The following is a 23,597-nucleotide window of genomic DNA, read 5'->3' on the forward strand; positions in this document are numbered from 1 at the left end:
CTGGGCCACCAGGGAAGCCTTAAAGTGATGTTTCCATAACTCGAATGAGGTGAAGAAGAAGAAGAACAGCTTACTGGTCACTTGCCTGTCCGCCCAGCGGTCTGCTCCTCGGCCTTCATCTCGCTGTCTACCCACCCATCTGTCATCTCCTGGCACACCTTATGTTATTGCCCTTCACAGTTAGTGTGGGTTTTTAATAAATTGAAGGTTCAGCTTCACATTTTGGTCATTCACAGCCGAGCGGCACAGGGAAAGCTTCCTCCTTTTGAGAAGGACACGCCCCTTAGCCCCCAGCCTCTCCAGCTGTTGGTCTCCTCTTTGCTTCTTCACTCTGCAGTGCTTTTCATCGGTCTTCCCAGCAGTCTATAGACCGGTCCAAAGGCATCATCTCCGTCCACGTCTTCCTTGGCTTCTCAGCAACATTTGACTTAGTTGATCACTTTTCCCTGGCGGAAACTGGCTCCTTTCCTAGCTTTCAGGCTCTCCCGGTTTACCTCCTGCTTCGCTTTCCTCCTCCCTTACTTTACTTTATCACTTTCTCCCCTTCTTGATTTAGAAGATATTTCCGAGCCTGGCAGCTCAGCTCTTGGACCTCTCCACTGGTCCTTTGCGTACCTCACGCAGTCTCACGGTTTGAAGTACCAGTAACTACTGCGGTCTTCCAAATGGGTGTCTCGCACCCGGCTCCCTCACTGCATATTCAGGTCCCCTCTTAATATCTCCACCTGACGTCTAATGTACGTTGGGAGCTTACTACATCCTTGTGGGGTTCTACATCCATCCTCACCGTCAAAGCCCTTCTCCCATCTTAGGAAGCATCACCAGTTTTACGGGCTGAGTTGTGTCCCCTGAAAACTTACATTAAAGTCCTACCCCCCGGACTTCCTTGGTGGTCCAGTGGTTAAGAATCTGCCTGCCAGTGCAGTGGACACGGGTTTGGTCCCTGGTCCAGAAAGATCCTTCATGCTGTGGAGCAACTAAGCCTGTGAGCCACAGCTACTTGTGCCCCACAGCAGGAGAAGCCACTGCAATGAGAAGCTCATACGCTACAGCGAAGAGAAGCCCCTGCTCGCTGCAACTAGAGAAAGCCCCTGGGCAGCAACAAAGACCTCGCACAGCCAAAAAAATAAATAAAGAAGAAGAAATAAGTCCTAACTCCCAGTGACTCAGAATGTGACTGTATTTGGTGACCAGGTCTTTAAAGAAGTAAGTTTAAATGGGGGCATGGTTGTGGGTCCTAACCCAGTAAGACTGGCGTCTTTATAAGAAGAAACTCCGTCACAGACACATGCAGAGGGAAGGCCATGTCCACACAGCGAGAAGATGGTCATCTACAAACTGAGGCCTTCGGAGAAACCAGCCCTGCCGGACCTTGCTCTTGGACTTCCAGCCTCCAGAAGTATGAAAAGATAAGGACCTTTGTTACGGCAGCTCTAGCAAACTAAGAACACTGACCCTGACCCAGTTTCGCTGGAGGAAACCCGGGAGTCACTCGGGATTCCTCCTCCTACCCCGCCCCCTCATTCTGCACCTAGTTCGTCACAAATCCTGATGCTTCGGCTTCCCGGAAGCCCCCGGGACCGTAGGCTTGGGTGCATCACTGCGTCAGAACGCCGCCCCTGCCCTCCCGGGTGACAGCAGAGCCGGGCTCCTCCCTGCTTCTCGTTTTCCCGCATCTGCACAGCGGAGTGGTTGTTTTAATACATAAACCAGAGCCCATCCTGCCCCGGACCTTGCGGAGGTTTCCCACAGCTGTCACCGAACATTCCAGCTCTTTACCACGCTCGACGAGGCCCCCTCTCAGACCCTTGCGTCTCTCTTCCCCACGGTGTGCCGGGCTCTCCTGGTTTCCTTCCTGTTCTTTGAATTCATCCAGTGGTTTCTCATCTCAGGCCCTTCGCGTCTGCTCTTCCCTCGGCCTGGAATGCTTCCCCCTTAGCCCCGGCCCCGCCGACACTCTGGGCTGGGTACCTCCTGGTGGTGGGGCCGTCCCGTGCACTGCTGTGAACGCAGCATCCTTGACCCCTGCCCACTAGATGACGGTAACACGTCCCCCACCCCGACTGGGACAACCACCACTGTCTCCAGGCTTTGCCAAATGTCCCCTAGGGCCAGAAATCCCTCCGCTGAAACCCACTGCCATAGCTCTTTATTTTTCGTTTAGTTTTAAGTTGTATTTTGGTTGCTGTGAGCGGGCTTTCTCTGGGTGTGGAGCGCGGGGGCGGGGTGCCCTTGGCGGAGGTGCACGGGCTTCAAGGGGCGGTGGCAGTGCTGCTGATTTTGAGGAAGCAAAGCCCCAACTCGAGTCTGGCTTGGTTCCTGCTCGGCTCTGCAGCTCTGGACACCCAGCTCGGGACCTGCCCCTTCGCTACACACAGTGCTGTTTCCTGTTCTAGGGCCAAGCAGGTGTGTTGCCTTAAAGGTCCGGGAGCGAAGAAAATGCAAACAGAACATGAAATCCGGTGCAGTGGGTCCGGGCACCTTCAGCCTCTATTGGACTGGAGGTGTAGCGTCCACTCTGAGTCCAGCTTTTATTCCTGACTGCAGACTACCAAACTTTCTTTGATCTATTTTTCCAAAGACACTGCATTGACATAGTCCGGATCTCCTGGTTTTTTTGCCCCAGGCCGTTTCTGATTGTCTTGGGAACAGTCAGCAAGTGCGTGGGCAGTGTTCATACCTGCCGCTGACCTGGTGTTCCAAGGGCCATGCTTTCATGATCCCAGTCATACTCTTCTGGGTCTGGCCTTGGGGTTTGTAACAAGGCTCCTATTCTAAGAATAACATGAAGAATAATCATAACACACTTTCTTAACATATGCTGTTCTTCCAAGTGCTGTTCCTGTGAAATTTCTCAAGGCGGTGAAAGCACGTTATTAGGAAGTCTCACTCCACAGGTGGACGTCCCCTCTGCCCGGGGGACACTCACCCTGAGTTCCCAGAGCCCGCCCCGTCCTTGACTTTGCCCCTTCTCCTCCTCCTTGGATGTCCAGGCTCCTTGTCCCCTACCTGCCCGACCCCCTGCTCCTCTCCTCATCCACAGGCATCGGCTTCTCTGGGGGATTCCTGCAGGACACAGTAGTCTCCTTCCTGCAGACAGAGGGGCCTGGAGGGGACCAGCTCCTCCCGCTCTGTGCCTGGGAAATAGAGTCCTTTCTCCACCCTTGGCAGAAATACACTCTAAATCTCCATAAACTGGCCTATTTAGGAGCTTTTTAAAGCATTAAATATATACAGCATTTTTTGCATGAAATATATTAAGGAGACTACTTTTAATATTCAACATATGTTTAATGATATGCTCAGTCGCTTCAGTCGTATCTGACTCTTTGCAACCCTATGGACTGTAGCCTGCCAGTCTCCTCTGTCCATGAGATTCTCCAGGCAAGAATACTGGGGTGGGTTGCCCTGCCCTCCTTCCGGGGATCTTCCCAACCCAGGGATGGGACCTGTGTCTCCTGCATTGCAGGTGGATTCTTCACCCTCTGAGCCACCAGGGAAGCCCCAAGCATATTTTACATCTCATTATATGTTCTCTCTTTTGATTACTTGCAATTAGTCTATCTGTATCAGAAGTAAACTTCAAGCTAGTTAGAGTGGTTTTTTCCATTGGCTAATTTCTCTCTTCTATCAAAGAGGGTGTCTCCTGGGCTCAGGGCAGCTTGGAACAGCAGCACTTATGACGAACGTAAAAGCAGGAAGTGAAAGGTCGGGAGTGGGAGCCCCAGAGAGTGGAGGAGGAAAGGCGGGATGCTGCTGGTGCTGGTGGTGCGTGAGCGAGGGAGAAGGGTTAGACTTTGGTTGTGTTGAGTTGGAGATGCCAGTGGAATCAGGATGGAGCCGTCCCAAGGTCACGGGGCTCAGCTGGGCCCTTGGGGCGAGGGGCTGGAGACACCGGGCAGGAATGCCAGGTGTGACTAGAGCCGCTTAGGGGGCCAGGGGCTGTCCATGGGTGAAGCCCACCTGCTTCCTCCAGAGCCATGTGGGGCTGTACCAAGTGAATGGAACCCAGAAGAGAGTGCCCACATCTTGGGCTATCAAAGAAAGACGGTGGGGGCCAGGAAGACGCACCCAGGTCTCTAACTGGCCTGGACTGAGCTGGGCTGGACTTGGCCTGAGGTCACTTTCTGGGTTGTTTGGACCCTGGAAAACCATCGCACCACCTAACGTAGCTCCTGTTACTCACGCGCTGACTATCCCAAGGGTGTTCTGCTCTCAGAGTCCTGGTTCTATAATTACGGGTAGGAACAACCGCTAGGCACACGTGGGGAGGGTTCCATCCTAAGAGCAGAGGACAGCAAGCTCTTTTTGTCAGGACCAGGCAGCACGCATCTTAGACTTTGTGGCCCTCTGGTCTCTGCCACAACCACTGCACTCTGCTGTTGGAGCCGGAAAGCCACATAGAGAACGTGTAAATCAACCAGGGTACCTGTGTTCCCACACAACTTATTTATGCAGGCTAAAATTCAACTTCCATGAAATTTTCACATGTCATGAAATATTTTTGCTTTTGATCTTCCCCCCAACTCTTTGTAAATGTCATACTGTCCTTAGCTTATGGGCTGTGCAAAAAAAGGGGAGGGCTGGGGGTGTGGCTGTGGGTTTGTGTTCATCTCTTACAACCTTACAAGCCTCATCGATTGCCAGTGTGCTTTTATATTTTTTTCTTTTTCTTATGTGGGGTGGTGGTGGTGTTGCACTATGTGGCTTGTGGGATCTTAGTTCCCTGACAGTTCCCAGGAACTGAACCTGGGCCCTCAGCAGTAAAACCATGGGGTCCTAACCACCAGATCGCTGGGGAGTTTATCTATATTATTTTACTTGTCATGTCATGAGAAACTGTGACTTTGAAGCTCATATTTGTATGTGGTGCAACTTAGGTCCCCGTTTCTATGGGAGACTCTTTAATACGTGGCTGTAAGGGGTCAGGATGGTGTCATGATTCCATGAGGGTTAGGGTTAGGGTTTGAGGCTGTAGGGTCTCTTTACAGATGCCAGCTTTTGGCAGGGAGCTCCAGCTCCTGCCTAATATAGACCTGAGACATCGGCTCCTGGCCCTGAGTGGCTGTTTCTTCATTTATTTGGATATTTATTGATTTATCTGGCTGTGTGTGTCTTAGCTGTGGCATGTGGTCGAACCCAGACCCCCTGCGCTGGGAAAACGGAGTCTTAGCTACTGGACCTCCCAGTCCCGAGTGGCTGTTTAAATGCCCCTCTCACCTCCTGAAAGAGAACTATCCATTTCTAATAGTTTCCATTAGCTGTTCGGTATCAGGTCCCACTCCTGGTCTTGACTTTCAATTCCCTTTCCATTTCTGGCACTTGGGGATGTTCTTTGGATGATTTTGACCTCAGTCATATACTACAACTTTCAGAGTTGTGTTTTATACAGAATTCCTGTTTGGGTCTAGGAGGAAGTCTCTGTATTGACTCATCTACCATAGGGGGTGCGCTTTCTTATTGGATTTTAGTGAAATGTGACCACATGAGTCATATTTTATATATATTTTAAGCCATCAGCACTTGATTTTGCTTGCTCGGGTTTCCTTTACTTTATAAACATCTCCAGGATCATATTGAGAAATTAAAAAAGAAAGCAGAAGAAAACAACAGAAAAGCAAGACCGAAGGGACTGGAAATTTGTTTGATCCTCTTGGTGGATCAAATAACGTGCGAACCATAGCCTCCCTCCAGCTGTTATCAGTGTTGAAGAAATGACACAGGAGAAGGGTCTTCCCTGATGGCGCAGTGGCTAAGGCTCTGCACTCCCGGTGCAGGGGGCTCCGGATCGATCCCTGGTCGGGGAACTAAGATCCCACGTGTGATGTGGTGTGTCCAGAAACAAAACAAAGCGACAGCAACAGCAAAAGTAGGCAGCCAGAGAGGAGGGAAGACAGAGAAAGGCAAGGGGCCAGGGGGCTCCTCTGTTGCTTTATATCTCGGGATTGAGATCATGAAGGCTCAAGGTGTGAGCCAAACCTTATATTGTCACTAAATGGACAAAAAAATGGGTAGATTTCTCTCATTGATTTGTCTGCTCTCTGAAGTGTCTCTTGCCACCCTTCCCCTTTTTCTAAGTAAGGCTTCAAATTAGGAAGTAGCTAAGAGATTATAAGGGAAGTAGATGAGCAAGTAACCACAGGAATGTTGAACAAGTGGAAGGTGGGTGACCCGGGCTCTGTTGTCGACACCTAGACTTCAGCTGGGACCTGGATCCTCTGGGGCCACCTGCCAGGGAAATAGGACCATGTGGCTGCCCTCAGCTCTTCTTCTCTGCCTCCCAGGTGAGTGGGGCTGGGGCCTTTGGGAACTTGGTATTGCAGAGGGCAGGACCGTGGAAGGGTAGAGAAGGTCTGTCCTGGGTTCAAGCCAGAGGCAGAGCATCAGCAGAAATGGGAGGGACACATCAATTCATCTGTCTGCATATCCTTGTATACATTCAAACATTCATCTTATGGTCCTACGCACACTTGTGGAGCACCATCTGTGTGCCTTCATGCACTTATTGAGCACCAACTGTGTGCCAGGACTGTTCTGAATGCGGTAGTTCAGAGCAATTTCTGCACTCAGGGACTCGTGGTTGGATGAAGGTGTCAAGTTCCTGTGCTACTGCATGAAACTAGGGCTTCCCTGCTAGCTCAGACAGTAAAGAATCTGCCTGTAATGCAGGAGGTGTGGATTCGATCCCTGGGTTAGGAAGATTCCCCCGGAGAAGGGAATGGCAACCTACTCCAGTATTCTTTTTAATTAAAAAAAAAGAACTTATTTATGGCTGCACTGGGTCTTTGTCACTTTCTCTAGTTGCGACAAGCAGGGGCTACCCTGCTGTGGTGTGGCTTCTTGTTGTGGTGGCGTCTCGTTCCAGAGCACAGGCTTGAGGTGTGCAGCCTCAGTACTTGCCCTGCACCATGTAGGATCTTGCCTGCCCAGGCACTGAATCCACATCCCCTGTCTTAGCAGGCAGGTTCTTAGCCACTGGCCCACCAGGGGAGTCCCCTGTTCCAGTATTCTTGCCTGGAGAATTCCCTGGACCGAGGAGCCTGGAGGGCTGCAGTCAGTGGGGTCTCAAACAGTCAGACAAGTGTAGAACTTGCTATAGAAGAGGTTCACTCATATGGTGATGAGTGTGCACACAGGACCCCCAGTTCTGCTCCTGGAAGGATACAGGTCTCCCTAAAGCATCACTGGGAGTTAGTCTGGAAGGATGAATGAGTCAGCTGAGTGGAAAATCGGAGTAGCTAATGCCAAAGCGTGGAGATGCTGGAGACCATAGAAAGCTCAGGAAGGAGCAGCCGCTCTGTTTGGTCCGGGCTCCGTTGAAGGGGATACGAAAGATTTATCAGGAGGGATGAACGAAGAGTCTAGAAGGGCAACCGCAGCTTCTACGTTAACTCCCTCCTGGAAGAGCATGATCATATTGTTCCTCAAAGGTTGAACTTTCAGAAGAAAAAATCTTTAAAGAGACATTCAAAGTGCATGAGAGCACATTTTTAACACTAATTTTTACTGGGGCAGAGCTGATTCACAGTGATGCATCAGCTTCTGCAGTACAGGCTAGTGAGTCAGCCATACATACACATATACCCCCCTTTTTTGGGTTTCCTTCCCATTTAGGTCACCACGGAGCACTGAATAGAGTTCCTTGAGCTATACAGGAGGGTCTCACATCTACTTTATACATAGTAACGTGTGTATGACCACGGAGCACTGAATAGAGTTCCTTGAGCCATACAGTAGGTTCTCGCATCTACTTCATACATAGTAATGTATGTATGACCGTCTCACTCTCCCAGTCCGTCCCATCCGCCCCACTTTCCACCCTTGCTGTCCGCATGTTTGTTCCCTACATCTGCGGCTCTGCTTTGCAAATAAGATCGTCTATACCATTTTTTCTAGATTCCACATATATGCATTAATATATGATATTTGTAAGTTTAAGATAAAGATTAGAGGGTTTTCTTCATGCTTTTAGAGTAATTTTTTTTGTTAGGTTCCCTCACAAAATGTAGAGCCTGCCCAATGTAATGACAGATTCTTCTGGAAAAGTGGGTGGAAAAGGGAGAGATTTTGAGGATCTATTTAAAGGATCTATATCTATATACTATGTGTATAGAATATATTACACATTATAACTAAGTCACTTTGTGGTACAGCCCGAAACTAACGCAACATTGTTTATCAACTATACTCCAAAATAAAAAGTTTTTTTAAAAAAAAAGTAAAAAAGGAAAAAGAAACCAGTCATGGGCTAGAGTATTCACACCTTGGAAATTGGCAAACGCTACAAATCAGGCTTCTCCCCTAGAGAGTTGGTTTACCAGCATATCAGTGCTTGTTTAAATCTTCTTGCTTAAATCTAATGAAATGTTTAAGTGCCCCAGCCTGGGTGCAGCTAAACTGAAGATGGAAACTTCTTCCCACCCTTTCTGAGGAACTGGCTGAACTCTCCAGACCCACAGGCTCATTTTTCCATCTTAAGAACATTTGCAGCTGATGTTTCCCATGGGCTAAGATTGGAACTTTGAAGTCACTTGTAAAGATTTAAATTTTGGTTCTTCTTTTTCATCCCAGCTCCCTCCTCCACCCTGTGCACCCGTCTGGGGTTACAAACATGGTATGGAGAAAATGTGATTACTTTAAATTTATGGAGGGCACCCAAGAGGGTTGTCAGGGATATAAAGAAAGATGGCAAGGGCGATTCCAGAGCAAAGAGAAAAAGAATGGAGATGGAGGAAGTGAATTCCGATATAAAATGAGCAAGAAAAGAACTTATATTTATTAAGCTCTTTACAACCTGCAAACACTTTCAAACCTATGGTACAATTTAGCCCTCTGAGCAACTTTTCAAAAACTTGTATTGGATTGCAGTTGATTTACAATGTTGTGTACAGCATTCAGGTGTATAGCGAAGTGAATCAGTCATGCGGGTATAAGTCAAAGTCGCTCAGTCGTGTGTGACTCTTTGCGACCCCATGGACTGTAGCCCACCAGGCTTCTCTGTCTGTGGAATTCTCTAAGCGAGAATACTGAAGCAGGTAGCCATTCCCTTCTCCAAGGAACCGTCCCAACCTAGGGATCAAGCCTGTGTCTCTTGCTTTGCAGGCTGCTTCCCTGCTGGTCGGCAGTAAAGAATCTGCCTGGAACACATTCACATGTATCCACCCTTTTTTCGGTCCTTTTCCATGTAGGCCATTACAGAGTACAGAGTAGAGTTCCCCGTGCTATACAGAGGCTCTTATTAGTTATCTATTTTATATACAGTAGTCTGTATATTTCAATCCCCACCTCCCAATTTATCCTTTCCCCCACTTTCCCCCTGGTAACCGTCACACTGCTTCCTACCTCTGTGACTCTCTGTACCATGTTTTAGATCCCACAGATAAGCAATATCATATGATGCTTGTCTTTGTCTGACTGGCTTCACTCAGTATGACAAACTCTAGATCCATCCATGTTGCTGCAAATGGCATTATTTCATCCTTTTTTATGGATGAGTAACACTCCATTGTGTATGTACTACATCTTTACCCATTCCCCTGTCGATGGACATTTAGGTTGCTTCCAGGTCTTGGCTGTTGTAAATACTTCTGTAGTGAACACTGGGGGTGTGTGTATCTTTTTGAATTATGGCTTCCTCTGGACATATGCCCAGAAGTGGGATGGCTGGGTCACATGGTAGCTCTATTTTTAGTTTTTTAAGGAACCTTCCTGCCCTTCCCTTCTGAGTAACTTCATGACACAGAGCAGTTAGTATCATTCCCACTTCACAGATAAAACCTTGAAAGGATTAGTGACATATCCAGTAAGTGAAAGAACTGAAAATTAAATCCAGATGACCCTCCTCCCCAGGGCTCTTTCCAATGCCCACGGGGTATCTAGAACAAAGCAAAGCCTGTGATATTCACAAAACCGCTGAAGGTGCATCCTGCAGATTGCTCTGCTGACCACCTAGTGTTTCCATTATGAACTCATTGCTTTCCGACTTGAGCTCCTGTAAGCAACCAGCAAACACTTTCCTTAAAAAAGGCACACATGAATTTATACGGTCCCACGTAAGACCTGCTAATCTTGCATCCAGGCACTTTCTAGCAGGACAGAGGAGAGTACTCTCTTGGAATTAGTAGAATCTTCTTTTCTTTTTCTTAACTTCTGGTATCCAGAATGGGTTGGTCTTGCCTGGATGCCTTCTCATCATTGGTCCATACAAGGCCCTCTTTTATGTTAAAGTGAAGTCGCTCAGTTGTGTCCGACTCTTTGTGACCCCATGGACTATAGCCTACCAGGCTCCTCCGTCCATGGGATTTTCCAGGCAATAGTACTGGAGTGGGTTGCCATTTCCTTCTCCAGGGGATCTTCCTGGCCCAGGAATCAAACCTGGGTCTCCTGCATTGCAGGCAGATGCTTTACCCTCTGAGCCATCAGGGAAGTCCTTCTTTTATGTTAACCATACATAATTTAGCAAACCTCTGTGAGCTCACTGGCCAACCCAAGAATTGGGATGCTACCTATAACTTAGACCTACCAGCTCCTTCCCAATCCAATCTGGCTTCCTCATTCAAACACCAGTAACTTGGTATCACTTGTCAACATATTTCATGGACACTTTTGATATATGTGTGGGTTAGGTAGAAAATTGGGCTGAGCTATTATAATCCACCTTCTAAATCTGAGGGTCTGTGATGAGAGCCAGAGATTTATTTTTTCTCCCTTGAGAACATGTGGAGAGCAGAGTAGACAAGAAGTCATACTCTTTAAACAATGTGTTGGCTTCGTCAGGCCGTGGCTGCGGCGCGTGAGGCCTTTGGCTGCCAGGTGGTCTTTTGTTGTGCCTTATGGACTCTCTAGTTGCAGTGTGAGGGTTCGTCTATGCTAAGGCTGAAGCACTGGGATATTAGCTCCCTGACCGAGGATCAAACCCACGTCCCCTGCATTACAAGGCGAATTCTTAACCAGTGGACCACCAGGGAAATCCCAAGAAGTTATACTCTTAAAGAAATAGTTTGAACTACAAAACACCCAGGATGCAGAAATCTTACTCCAAAGGCAAGTGTTTTGGTTACACGCCCAACCCTCATGCCTGGCAGAGGTTGGAGGGTTAAGGACAGGGAAGGATATTAAAAAGCATGGATGGACCTAGAGAGTGTCACACTGTGTGAAGTCAGTCAGAGAAGGAGAAACATTGCGTGACATCCCTTACATGTGGAATCTAAAAAGAAATGATGCAAAGAGACTTACAAAATAGAAAGAGACTCACAGGCTTCGAGAACAAACTTATGGTTGCCGGGGGGGACGGATGGGAGGAGAGGGTACTTGAGGAGTTTGGGATGGACATGTACACACTGCTCTATTTAAAATGGAGAACCAACAAGGACTACTGTGTAGCACGGGGGACTCTGCTCAATGTTATGGGGCAGCCTGGATGGGAGGGGAGTTTGGGGGAGAATGGATACACGTGTATTTACAGTTGAGTCCCTTTCCTGTTCACCTGAAACAAATTGTTCCTGTTCACCCATCATGGTGTTGTTAATCGGCTATATCCCAATAGAAATTTCAAAGTTTAAATTAAAACAAAACAAGCAAACAGCAAAAAAGAACAGGGCAGGACTGCCAGCCCTCTCTACTCCCACCTCCAACCGTGGCCCAACTCCCCTTGTTCCCAGGGACAGGGTGCCGGTGCAGCCAGGCAGCGTGTCTGGGCTCGCCGGGCACGGGTCTGAGCTGGCCCTGCTGACCGCTGTCTCCAGACCCTCTGGCTTAGGTCTTAAATCAAGGTGTCTCTCCAGGTCCCCGTCCCCGAGCCTGGAATGGTCCACGCCTCCCTGGTAACTTTCCCCTTGGGCTTCAAGCAAATAGCTGCTGGTGGGGCCTCTTGGGACGGAGTCCTGGGATCTGACTTGTGTTTTCCAGGCTGTTTGTCACTGACGGGCCCTGGCTCTGTGGCGGGCACCACGGGGAGCTCTCTGCAGGTCCGGTGTCAGTATGAGAAGGCATACAAGGGGCATAACAAATATTGGTGCCGAGGAAAGTATGGCAGAGTGTGTCGCAAGATTGTGGAGACCAAAGGAGAAGAGAAAGAAAAGAGGAATGGCCGCGTGTCCATCAGAGACCACGTGGATAACCTGACCTTCACAGTGACCATGGAGAACCTCAACATGAATGACGCTGGATCCTACTGGTGTCGAATTCAGACCATCTGGATCCTGGACGTGCTGTCCTGGGACCCCTCGGTCCAGGTTGAAGTGTCTGTTTTCCCAGGTAAGAGCTCCCTTTGGTCCAGCAGCAGAGCTTATGGGAAAAGAGTGGGCTTGTGGACAAAGATGGGGGACGAGGATGAACAGTGTCCTGGGTCTTGTCCTCTGTCTCAGCAGTGTTGGGAGGAGCCTAGGGTGTGCTCAGGGAGAAAGGCAGCTGACCCTTCAGCTTTGGCATGGGCTGGGGGGAATAGGTACCCCACACAGGGCACCATCCTTGCCCTTACAGAGAGGCAGAGACCCCTGAACACACTGACTCGCTTCGGTAGAAAGTGGTGGTCACTGGATGATTCTGTGTGACATCAGAGCCACGTGGGTGCTTAATGTGGGATTGGGGAAAGAGTGATGCCTGAGCCATGCTTTGATCTCCAGCACCAAGTACCACCCCAGGGAGCACCGCCTGTCTGGCTGTACCAGACACCCTCCAGACAGTGAATGATGGACAGAACCTCAGCACCGAGGAGATGTTGACCCACTGCCCGGGGTAAGGGCCTGGGAGACCGTGGGGGAGGAGGGTCAGCAGCCTCAGGGGCCCTCGGCCCGGGCCTGGGGCGGGGCCTGGCAGCACACCGTGACCTTTGTACCTCACTCTTCGCTGGGTTTCCCTCCAGCTCTGGTTCTGATGTTTATATTCTCCAAAGCTGCATGCGGAGTGGAAAACAGCACCCGTTCTGTGAACCCTCTCCCCTGAGGGGCAGCTGCAGGGACACAGACGGAGGCTAGTTTCAGGTGGACTTGAAGCCCCTCTTCCCATCCCCACCCTCCCTGTCTCCCTTCTCACCGGGCTGTGGATGCAGAGGCCTGATTCCACAGTCCCTAACCCAGGCTCTCATCTAAAGTTCTTTGCTCTACCAGAGATTCTGCTTCCAGGAGCTGCCTGTGGGGGTCTGTGGGAGGTGCGCTGGTTCCAGGCTGACATTTGGGTCTGTCTCCTCCTTCCAAAGATACCCAGAAGGGCTGTGATGCTGCTGTCAGACCCTGAAGGGAATGAGGGGGCGAGGGCTTTAAAGTGTGGGTGAGGACTGCTTTCAAGAAGTCAGCTGATAACAGGGAAAACGATGTGTGCAGGAAAGGGGTGGAGAGGACGAGTTTGGACGCACACTTCTGAAAGTGGGCACTGCCCAGTCCCTCTCCTCCTTCCGTTCCCTCCCCTCCCCGTAAGGAGAGTCCCAAGGGCAGTTCCTGAGGCAGGAATGATGACAGGAGTCCCAGAGAGGGGCTGCCCTGACTTGGGTCTTCCAGGTTTGTTCCTGAGTTATCTAGGAACTTCCCTGGTGGCTCAGATGGTAAAGTATCTGCCTACAATCCGGGAGACCCAGGTTCAATCCCTGGGTCAGGAAGATCCCCTGGAGAAGGAAATGGCAACCTGCTCCAGTACTCTTGCCTGGAAAAATCCCATGGATGGAGAAGCCTGGTGGGCTACAGTCCATGGGGTTGCAAACAGCTGGAGACAACTGAGCGACTTCACTTTATCTAGGCTCTAGTGTCGGGGCGCAGGGAGAAGTGGGGTGGGAAGGGACCTGGGACCTCCTCCAGAGGAGGCAGCTCATTTCCAGTCACCGTGTCTCCCACAGGTCCCGGCTCAGCAATATCCACTTCCTGCTCCTGGTCTTCCTGAAGCTGCCCCTGTTCCTGGGCATGGTCGGGGCTGTCCTCTGGGTGAACAGACCTCAGAGGCACCCTGGAGGAAGGGAGAGACAGCTTGACCCTGGAAGTCCACCGTGCAGTGTGCCGTTCCCAGGAATGCCCTGTCCAGGAATACAGCTCTTCAGACTGGACAAGAGAGACCTTCAGATTCTGGGCTCCAGGACAGGGGGACAGCAGTTGCTAGATTCTGGAAGGACTCAGGTCTTCTGGGGGCACTGGTCCAGGGAGGGTCCCGGATCTTAGAAGACACTCGTTCTGAGTCCTTGGGTGAGGAAGGGCTCAGCCACCCCTGCCCTTGCTTGGGGGTTCTCTTTACTCCTCCCCAGATATCCTGATTCCTGGGCTTCACACCCACCTCCCAAGGGCAAGAATTCTCTGGAAGTTGTGTGCTCAGAGGCCTGACATTTTACTCTTCCCCTTGGCACAAAAGCTTCTTGGTTCAGCACTGCCAGGGAAATGACCACCTCCTCCCTGCAGACAGGAGGCTCCCTGAGGACACACCCCTCCCAGCTTCAGTCCTGGGCTCACAGGGCTCCATCTGCTCCTCTGGGACAATTCCAAGGGAGTTTAGTCCTGACAGAGTTTGCTCGTGCAGCTGTCCTGTGAGTTCAGGGTTATTTCCTCTTTTCCAACGCCTCTTGGGCTTCAAACCTTCTTGTGTCCTTGTGACTGATGTGTGACTTGGCTGAGTGCATCTCTGTCTGGCTCAGCCACAACTGAGCAGCTTCAAGTTAAACTTCTGGGGCTGTTTGGAGCAGTAATGGTAGAAGGAGGCAGTGGATACTTCTAATGTCACTCCGGGAATTCCCTAACTTGGAGAGTCTCCCATGCACAGAGTCGATGAAGAGTCCAGGTTTATCCAGTTTAGGAGAAGTCTGGTTGAGACCATCCATCAACAATTAACCATTTTTGCAGAAGAGGCAGACATAGCTTCAAACACAGGGTAGAGGACACAGAGGAAAGGAGATGCTTTACCATGCTGGGATCGTACGACACCACCATAACCACAGGCACCCTTAGCCCAGGGGAGTGCTCAGTTGCTTCTTGGATGCGTATCCATTACTCCTCCCTGACGTATGCAGGCAAGAGTTGCACAGCCTGTCAACATTTCCGCTCACCTTTCTGCATCCAGAGTGACCCTTTTCCTCTGAGAGCTCCTCTGAGCACTGAGTTCTCAGGCAGGGCTGCTGTTCTCTGAACCTGAGCTCTGATGTGGCTCTCATAAGGGTGCATACATTCATGGCATCTCAGGGAGAGCTGGGGCTGGCCCCAGACTCGGCTGAAGGAAAACCTCATTCTAAAGAGGCACATACTAATCATAACCGTAAAATATACACAGGGTGGTATAGGAAGCATAATAATGGGCAAGAGAAGAGCTTGCAATGTGCCTCATAAGGAAGATAAACTCACAAGTCAGTAGAGCACAGGCAGGGCTGGCAAGCACCACAGGACAGTCACAGGCGAGATGCTCCATGATGTCAGAAGGGAAAATATTATGTCACACTGGCTGGGTCAGTGGGAGGAGGTGATATTTGAGACTGACCTTAAAGGAGGTATATACTTTCAGTCGAGTGGGGTGGTAAGGTGGGGTTGGGGAGCCGGGGGAAGGAACATATTCAGAGCAACAGCAGAAGTGAAAACAAGGAGGCAGAAAATACTCATTGTAATAGTCAGGCAGAGAAGACCAATCAGCAGAGTGTGAGGTTCACGTACAGTTTCCCATGGTGGAGGTGTGTTTAAGATTCTGGTGGGATGAAGTTGTGGCAGTGCAGTTTTAACTGAAAAACCTAGGAAGACCCAGTTTTAAGACCTTAGTTTTAAGGTGCGGGTGTGCTGAAGGGGTTTGGACTCCAGCGTCTACTCAGGCTTTGACTGAGACACTTGGATGAATTTGAGCAGATCAACATGGAGTCATGGATGTGTTTTAGGAAGGTTTACCCAGCTGATGAATAGGATAGTCTGATAGGAAGAGTCCGGGAGTACAGAGATGTCAAGCCTGAAAGAGCAGAAGGATAGGTCATCATTGAGAGAAATAGGGAAGTCGGGAGCAGGCTAGAGGGATAAACAGCTTGGTTTTCTCCATGAGACTGGGATTACCAGGCATAGAGGAACAGTCAGAAGCTAGAGATGTGGGTTAGCAGAGTACTCATGCTGGAGCGAAGATGTGTGGGGTGGTAAACTGGAGCCCAGGGAGAGGGAGAATCATCGAGGGAAGAGTTCAGGACCAAGGACAGAGTCCTTGAAGCACCTGCAGTTAGGAGGGACTGGGGGCTTCCCAGGAAGTGCTTAGTGGTAAAGAATCTCCCTGCCAATGCAGGAGACAGTAAGAGATGCAGGATAGATCCCCGGGTCAGAGAAGATCCCCTGAGGAAGGGCATGGCAACCCACTGCAGTATTTTTGCCTGGAGAATCCCATGGACAGGGGAGCCTGGTGGGCTAAAATCCATACGGTTGCAGAGAGTTGAACATCACTGAACTGACTGAGCATGCACGCATGCAAGACAATAAACAAGCAATTGCATAGATCAATATTGGGAAAACAGACGTTTTTACCATGTTGAGTCTTCCATCCACAAATGAGGTGTATCTCTCAATTAATTTAAATATTCTTTGGCCTCTGTCATCAGCATTTTGCAACTTTTAGCACACAGATGCTAGGCAGGTTCCATTAGGTTTTTACCCAGGTGTTTCTTCTTTGGGGGGAAGCAGCTCTGAATAGTGTTTTATTTTCTACCAACTTGTTGCTAGTATCTAGAAATATGACCCTTTTGTGTGTGTATTGATCTTGCATCCTGCGATCTGGTTGAACTCATTTATTGGTTGAGCAGTTTGTTTGTTTTTTTGGTAGATTCCATGGGATTTTCTACATAGACAATTATGTCATCTGAGAAAAGGAACACTTTTATGCTTCCTTTCCAATCTTTAAGTTTTAGTGGTGTCCTGGAGGCCTGGGGAGCCCAGGGAAGGTTTAAAACACTCTGATGCCATGTAGAGGATGTGACATTGTGGGTCCATTGCTTTCAGCCATTGCTACTTTTAAAAGAGAAGCTGGGGGACTTCCCTGGGGTCCAGTAGTTGAGACTCCATGCTTCCAAAGCAAGGTGTGTGGGTTTGATCCCTGGTCAGGGAATTAAGATCCCAAAGGCTGCATGGCATGGCAAATAGAGAGAAACTGGAGATGAAATCCCGCATGTTTACATATGGGCAAGAGATTCCATTAATAAAATACCATGATCAAAATGAAACATGTCTGTAAATCCATGCAAGTTACAGATACAGTCTGTGACTTCTGAGCAAAGCAGAGAATTTCAGAACCCTGTGTATCTGCCTGGTATTTATGCCTGGGGCCATATGGTGCCCTCAGCAGGCTTGGGAACTGACCTTCTCAAGAGCACAGATGGATCTATGGGGAGGGTGGGTGAGCCAGACACACGCTGGTCCGGGGCAGATTCAACTCTGCTACCTGGCTCTGTGACTGGACACCCAGGGCCTTCACCCTTCACATCTCCTTGTTCTTATATGTGATGCGAAGGTGCTGGATCAAGACTTGTGTGTGGCAGCTTTAAAGTGTGACTTCAAAGTTCCTTGATGCTCCTCCTATCAAAGGTTGGGGCTTACTTCCCCTCCTTGAGTTTGGGTGAACTAGGACTGCCTCAATCACAGACTGGAGCAATGTTTCTCAATGCTTTTCCCATTATCACCCTCCTAAAGATCCCCTGGGGAAGGAAGTGGCAACCCACTCCAGTATCCTCGCCTGGGAAATCCCATGGACAGAGGAGCGTGGCAGGCTACAGTCCATGGGGTTGCAAAGAGTCGGACACGACTGAGCGACTAAACCACCAGCAAAACCGTTACTCACAGTTTGCATCTACATGTAGGGAATCTGACTGTGACCTCCGTGAGGGGATAAAAAGGGGTCTTCCAGGTCTCTCCCCTCTATTTGCTGCCGACTCACCACTGCCAGATATATTCTAACTCTTGTGTTTGCTTTAGGGTCACTTCACACCCTCTAGAATATATGGGTCATCCTCTCACACATGAAAAATGAAACTAGTGTCCCAACGAAACAGTCTCAGAGGAGCACAGGAAATCCATAGATTTTAATAGGAAACGTACAGCACAAATGCACAGCTCGCAAACACACGAGCTGGGCTCTGGACCAACTCTGTCTTCAATGATCTGTGTCCAGGCCGCTCTTCCTCTAGGAGGAACGGATGGAGCAGAAGGTGGGCTTGGTGGACCCCTGGACACCTGGCCCATGGTGGGGGGTCTTTGCCCATCTAGACACACTTTAAAGCTTTTTTAAAAATAATTTTTGTGTTTATTTTTGGCCGTACGCGGTCTCTGTTGCTGGGTGTGGGCTTTCTCTAGTTGTGGTGAGCAAGGGGGCTGCTCTCCATTGCAGCGCACGGGCTTCTCATTGCAGTGGCTTGTCTTGCTGTGGGGCTCAGCCCCTGGAGCTCAGGAGTTGTGGTGCATGGGCCTACCTGCCCCGAGGCATGTGGGATCTTTTCTGGCCAAGGATTGAACCGGTGTTCCCCTACATTGGCAGGCGGATTCCCAACTACCAGACCACCAGGGAAGTCCCAAAGCTTTTTAGTTTAATCCCAGTTTTATGTAAACCGATGGGTCTAGAATTTTGAAACCCATTGTTGGGCGGGAGCCCTGGACAAGGTCTTAGTCAATTATCTAAGAAGAGCCGCCCTCCCTCCAGAGTCATAGGGACGGAGGCATTGGAAGGACACACCCCACTCCAGGTGAGATCACAGGGGCCTCCAAGGACCCCGTGTATGAGGGGAATGCCATCTCCTCTCCTCTCTTGGAGCCTGCGGTGGAGGCTGCAGGAGGCAGAGAGGCCCTGTCAAGTTTCCAAGGGCAGGATGAAAGGGATCTTCTCCGTAGCAGGGACACTCATCTCATTTGGGACTGAAATCACCGCTCCTTCTCTGATAAGAAGTCAGGAGCTTCTTCTCCATCTGCTCGGCAGGTGGGCGGGCGGGCGGATGTTGGTGGTGAGTGCGCTGCGGTTCTCCAGCTCAGCCCAGCTCATTGCCCCCCGGGCTGCCCCAGACTCCTGCTCAGCCACATTGCAGCACACAGCAGGCCCCCAAGCAGGGGCACCTCCATGAAGGTCAAGAGCACCACGTGGATGTTGCAGAGGAGGACACTTACAAAGCCCAAGTGACAGGAGTGAGCTGCGTCTTTAGGGGAGCCCTGGGCCCTGCCTCTCTGCCCCCTCCCAGAGCTCAGACCTGGGTGACAGAGGGGCAAGCTTGCGTCCCTGCTGGGGTCTCCTCAAGGGGCACAGCCATTCTGCTCAAGGGCCTCCCTACAGGCTTGGTGCCGGGGGCTGGCACCCTTTGCCATCTGTTACCATCCTGCCTTGAGACTGCTCCCCTCGATCCTCCTCAAATCCCCCGCAGTCTAGACCCTCTCCTCTTTCTGATTTGGCCTCAGCACCCCTGGCCACCTTGTGTTGCCCTTGGTAAATTCTGCCTGTCTTTCAAGCTCAGATCTAATATCACCTCTTAGAAGCAGAGAAAGGTTCCTCAACCCCCATCAACCTGGCTGTTTATCTGCTCGGTTCTCCTGGGGGGGGTCTGTCCCTGCTCTGACCCCCATCAGACAGTGCGTATAAGAAGGAATATCTCATATAACACATACGTAATTTTTAAATTGGAGGGTAATGGCTTTACAATGTTGTGTTGGTTTCTGCCATACAGCAACGTGAATCAGCCATAGATACACATATGTCCCCTCCCGCTTGAGCCTCCCTCCCACCCCCGCCCCTTCCCACCCTTCTTGGGTCGTCACAGAGCACTGCGTTGAGCCCACTGGCTCTCTGTTTCACACCCAGTAATGGGCTTCCCTTGTGGCTCAGATGCTGGTAAAGAATCTGCCTGCAGTGTGGCAGACCTGGGTTCTGGTTCGATCCCTGGGTCAAGAAGATCCCCTGGAGAAGGAAATGGCAACCCACTCCAGTATTCTTGCCTGGGATATCCCATGGACAGAGGAGCCTGGTGGGCTACCATCCACGGGGTCGCAAATAGTTGGACACGACCGAGCGACTGACATGCGCAATGTAGGTTTCCATGCTGCCCCCTCGGTTTGTCCCACCCTCGGCCCCCTCGGTTTGTCCCGCCCTCTGCCTCCTCTGCTGTGCCCACAAGTCTGTGGTCTATATCCATTTCTACTGCTGCCCCGCACATAGGTTCAGCTGTGCTATTTTTCTAGATTCTACATATATGCATAAGATACAATATTTAACACAATAATATACTTGTGTTACATGTATATACACAGTACCCATATTTGACACTTGGTCTAGTCTCACACTGCTGGGCCCGTGGTGGTCTCTGCTCCCTGGATAGCCCCTCCTGGTACAGAAGAGAGTCTGATCCTCTCCCCGACAAGCTGTGCCAGGACCCCCCTCTCCCCGCAACACCCCCTCCCCACCCGGGGCATGCCAGCCTTGGTCTCTGCCTCCATCTGCCCTGAGCGTGGTGAGTCATGTTGTCACTACCTGCTTTCCTGAGAGAGAGAGTGGGCACACTGCGATGCCAGCCTTAAAATAGCCCTGCACCCACTGCGCTCTTCTCACCAGTCCCAGCACAGAGACTGCCCCACCCTCCCTGCCCTCCACCCCCTGCCCACTGCTCCCGGCTTCTCCAGCTTCACTTGAAGTCCTGCGTCCTGTGGCTGCAAGGGACAATTCCCCCACAGGAGTGAGCAAGACGGAAGACGGCCTTGAAGCATCTCCCATAACCTGGTTCCATTCAGACTCATTACTGAACAAACGAGAGCCAGGGGCCCAGGCTCCAAGCAACAGGATCCTCGAGAAAGGAAGCTGGACCGCAACAGGGGAGGAAGATGAGGGAGGGCGATTCTGGGAGGAAGGACCCAGGGAGAAACTGAACCTTGACCGTGGGAGCCGGAGGGCACCAGGCTGTGCTGGGAGGAACCTGGGGCTGCCTGAGGGGGAGACGCTGCCCTTTGTGGGAGAGCTGACCTCTGAAGGGGGTGGGCTTCAGGCTGCTGTCACGCCTCTCTTCCATGTGGTGAATGTGAGAAAGCAGGGACCCTAGCTCCCCACTCCCTCCCGGAACGTCCTAACACCTGGGGAGAGAAGGACCAGAGCGTACGCCTATGACTGTCCCGAGCAGATAAAGGACTCTCGCCTTCCCAGGTGGCTCAGTGGTAAACAATCCACCTTCCAGTGCAGCAGACTAGGGCTCCATCACTGGGTCAGGAAGATTCCCTGGGTCAGGAAGTGGCTACCCACTCCAGTATTCTTGCCTGGGAAATCCCAAGGACAGAGGACCCTGGCGGGCTACAGTCCATGGGGCCACAGAGACTGGGACACGACTCAGCACGCACACACACGCAAAAGACGTCTGACCCCCAGAACCTGCGAATGTGTTATGTTACACAGCAAGGGGGGCTTCGTCATGCAGACAGGTTTAACATTGGCGATCCACTGATTTTGAAAGGGAAGCAACACAATGCAGGGAAGACTTGACGCGCTACAGCTGGCTTTGAAGCCGGAGGGGGCCCAGAGCCAAGGAATGCAGAGGCCTCTTGTTGTTTAGTCTCCTTGTTGTGCCCGGCTCTTTGCAACCCCATAGACCGTAGCCCGCCAGGCTCCTCTGTCCACAGGATTCTCCAGGCAAGAATACTGGAGTGGGTTGCCCATTTCCTCCTCTAGGCAATTTTCTCGACCCAGGGATTGAATCTGTGTCTCCTGCATAGGCAGGTGGATTCTTTGCCACTGAGCCCCTTGGCAACCCTGCAGTGGCCTCTAGAAGCTGGAAAAGGCAAGGAGGTGGATGCTACCCCAGAGCCCCTGAAGGAACTCAGTCCTGCCAGCCCCTTGATTGTAGCCCAGTGAGACTTATTTCAGATTTCTGGTCTCCAGAGCTAGGAGATAATAAAATTGTGATACTTTAAGCCACCAATGGATATGAGCTTGAGTAAACTCTGGGAGTTGGTGATGGACAGGGAGGTCTGGTGTGCTGCAGTCCATGGGGTCACAAAGAGTCGGACACAACTGAGCGACTAAACTGAACTGAACTTAATTGAAGCCACCAATTTTGTGGCGATGTTACAGCAGCCACAGGAAACTCACAGAGTGCTTGCCTTCTGGCACACTCGAGGTTGAACCCCACTACGCCTCCTTTTGCTTCTCTGGGTTTGCGGGGGCAGGTCAGAGGGAGACCACAGCCTTGCCTCCTGCAGCCCAGCTGGAGAGGTTTGTTCTGGTTCCTTGCAGGGAGCGGGCAGCTCTGTCAGTCCTCAGAGGCATAAATGGGGAGGGGGAAGCCCAGGACAGACGACTGTTTCTTCTCTCTGCATAGGAGACATCAGAGGGTCCACACGGGGGTCCTTGACTGAGCGCCCCAGGGGAGCAACCACTGGGCAGCCGTGGGGAAAGTCTGCAGGAGGCTGTCTCTGCTTGCCTGGTGGGGACGCTGCTCAGGGCCGTGGGTGGGCTGCTGCTGACACTCTCGGGGGCTGGAGGCGAGGAAGCCGGGCTGGCCAGGGTGTCTGCTGTCGCAGGCTCAGTCACGTCTGTCGTCATGGATTCAGCTGTGTCTGTGGTCACAGGTCCAGTTGTGAATGTTGTTGACAGGGAGGGTGTTGCTTTTCCTGCTGAACACAGAGCAGAGCATGGCTCCCAAGGTGACCCAGGCGGCTCCCCTTGGCCTTCTCCACCCCTGCCCACTGCCCCCGGGCATTAAGAACCTCTCTCTCTGAGTACCACCGATCAGCCACCCTGGCCTTCTCCTGCAGCTTTTTGATTTTTATTCAAAGCATAACCTTCCTTCATTTACAGGGAATCCATTTACCACCGTGTGAGGGATTTGAGGGTGGCGGGCCAGGTGGGCATTTTACAAATATTCTGAGTCATTGCAGAGTCCTGTTGACATAGCTGAGTGTGTCAGAACCAAGTTCCCACCCCTTGGGGTTGTTTCCCTTTTTCTCTTTGGCTGCATTAGGTTGCAGTTGCAGCACGCAGGTCTCAGGTTGAGGCGTGGGGGCTTAGCTGCCCCGCAGCACGTGGGATCTTGGTTCCCCTACCAGGGACGGAACCTGCATTCTTTTCATGGGAAAGCTGACTCTTAACCATAACCACCAGGGAAGTCCTTCCTTGGGGTTTTAAATCAGGCCAAGATAGCTTTCTCTGAGTCTCGGCCTTGGCTGCAGCGGGCTCTGGGCCTCCTGCCCTGAAGCCATGTGACCCCAAGCTCCCTCTCTTGGACCCGACCGAGCACCAGTGGCCCCTTCATCCCCCTGGAGTCCTTCCACCTCCAGTGGCTTCCTGTGTCACCACCCTGCCCATGAGGACTGTCGGGCTTGGAGGGTCTCAGCCTCCGATTCTCCCAGTGCCAACTCCTCTTCCACACATCCACCCCAGCTTGGCTGCTCTTTTTCAGCTAATTTCTGGAACATTCTACAACCAGCCTACTTCCCTATTCTATATACCACATTTGCATATATTACCAAAATTGAAAAGACTTTTCTCTGCTTTCTAAGTGGGCTTAAGAATCACAGATAGGGACTTCCCTGGTGGTCCACTGACTAAGACTCCAAGCTCCCAATGCAGCTGCCTGGGTTTGAGCCCTAGTCAGGGAACTAGATCTCACATGCTGCAACTAAGAGTTTGCATGCGGCAACAAAGATTGAAGATCCTGCATGCTG

At 51.0% G+C, this 23,597-nt stretch overlaps 1 protein-coding gene across 1 annotated transcript in view; it reads left to right on the forward strand.

Annotated features, from left to right (window-relative positions):
• The first annotated feature begins 6,247 nt into the window (after positions 1-6,247).
• Positions 6,248-23,597, forward strand: part of LOC138083701 (CMRF35-like molecule 2) — a 32,354-nt gene continuing 15,004 nt past the window's right edge. Inside the window, exons 1-4 of the mRNA XM_068977523.1 lie at positions 6,248-6,284; positions 11,908-12,255; positions 12,624-12,735; positions 13,826-13,972. Coding sequence (XP_068833624.1) covers positions 6,248-6,284; positions 11,908-12,255; positions 12,624-12,735; positions 13,826-13,972 — 644 coding nt within the window. The remainder of the gene's footprint in view (positions 6,285-11,907; positions 12,256-12,623; positions 12,736-13,825; positions 13,973-23,597) is intronic.

Source organism: Capricornis sumatraensis, chromosome 8 (assembly GCF_032405125.1).
Source record: "Capricornis sumatraensis isolate serow.1 chromosome 8, serow.2, whole genome shotgun sequence".
NCBI classification, from domain to species: domain Eukaryota; kingdom Metazoa; phylum Chordata; class Mammalia; order Artiodactyla; family Bovidae; genus Capricornis; species Capricornis sumatraensis.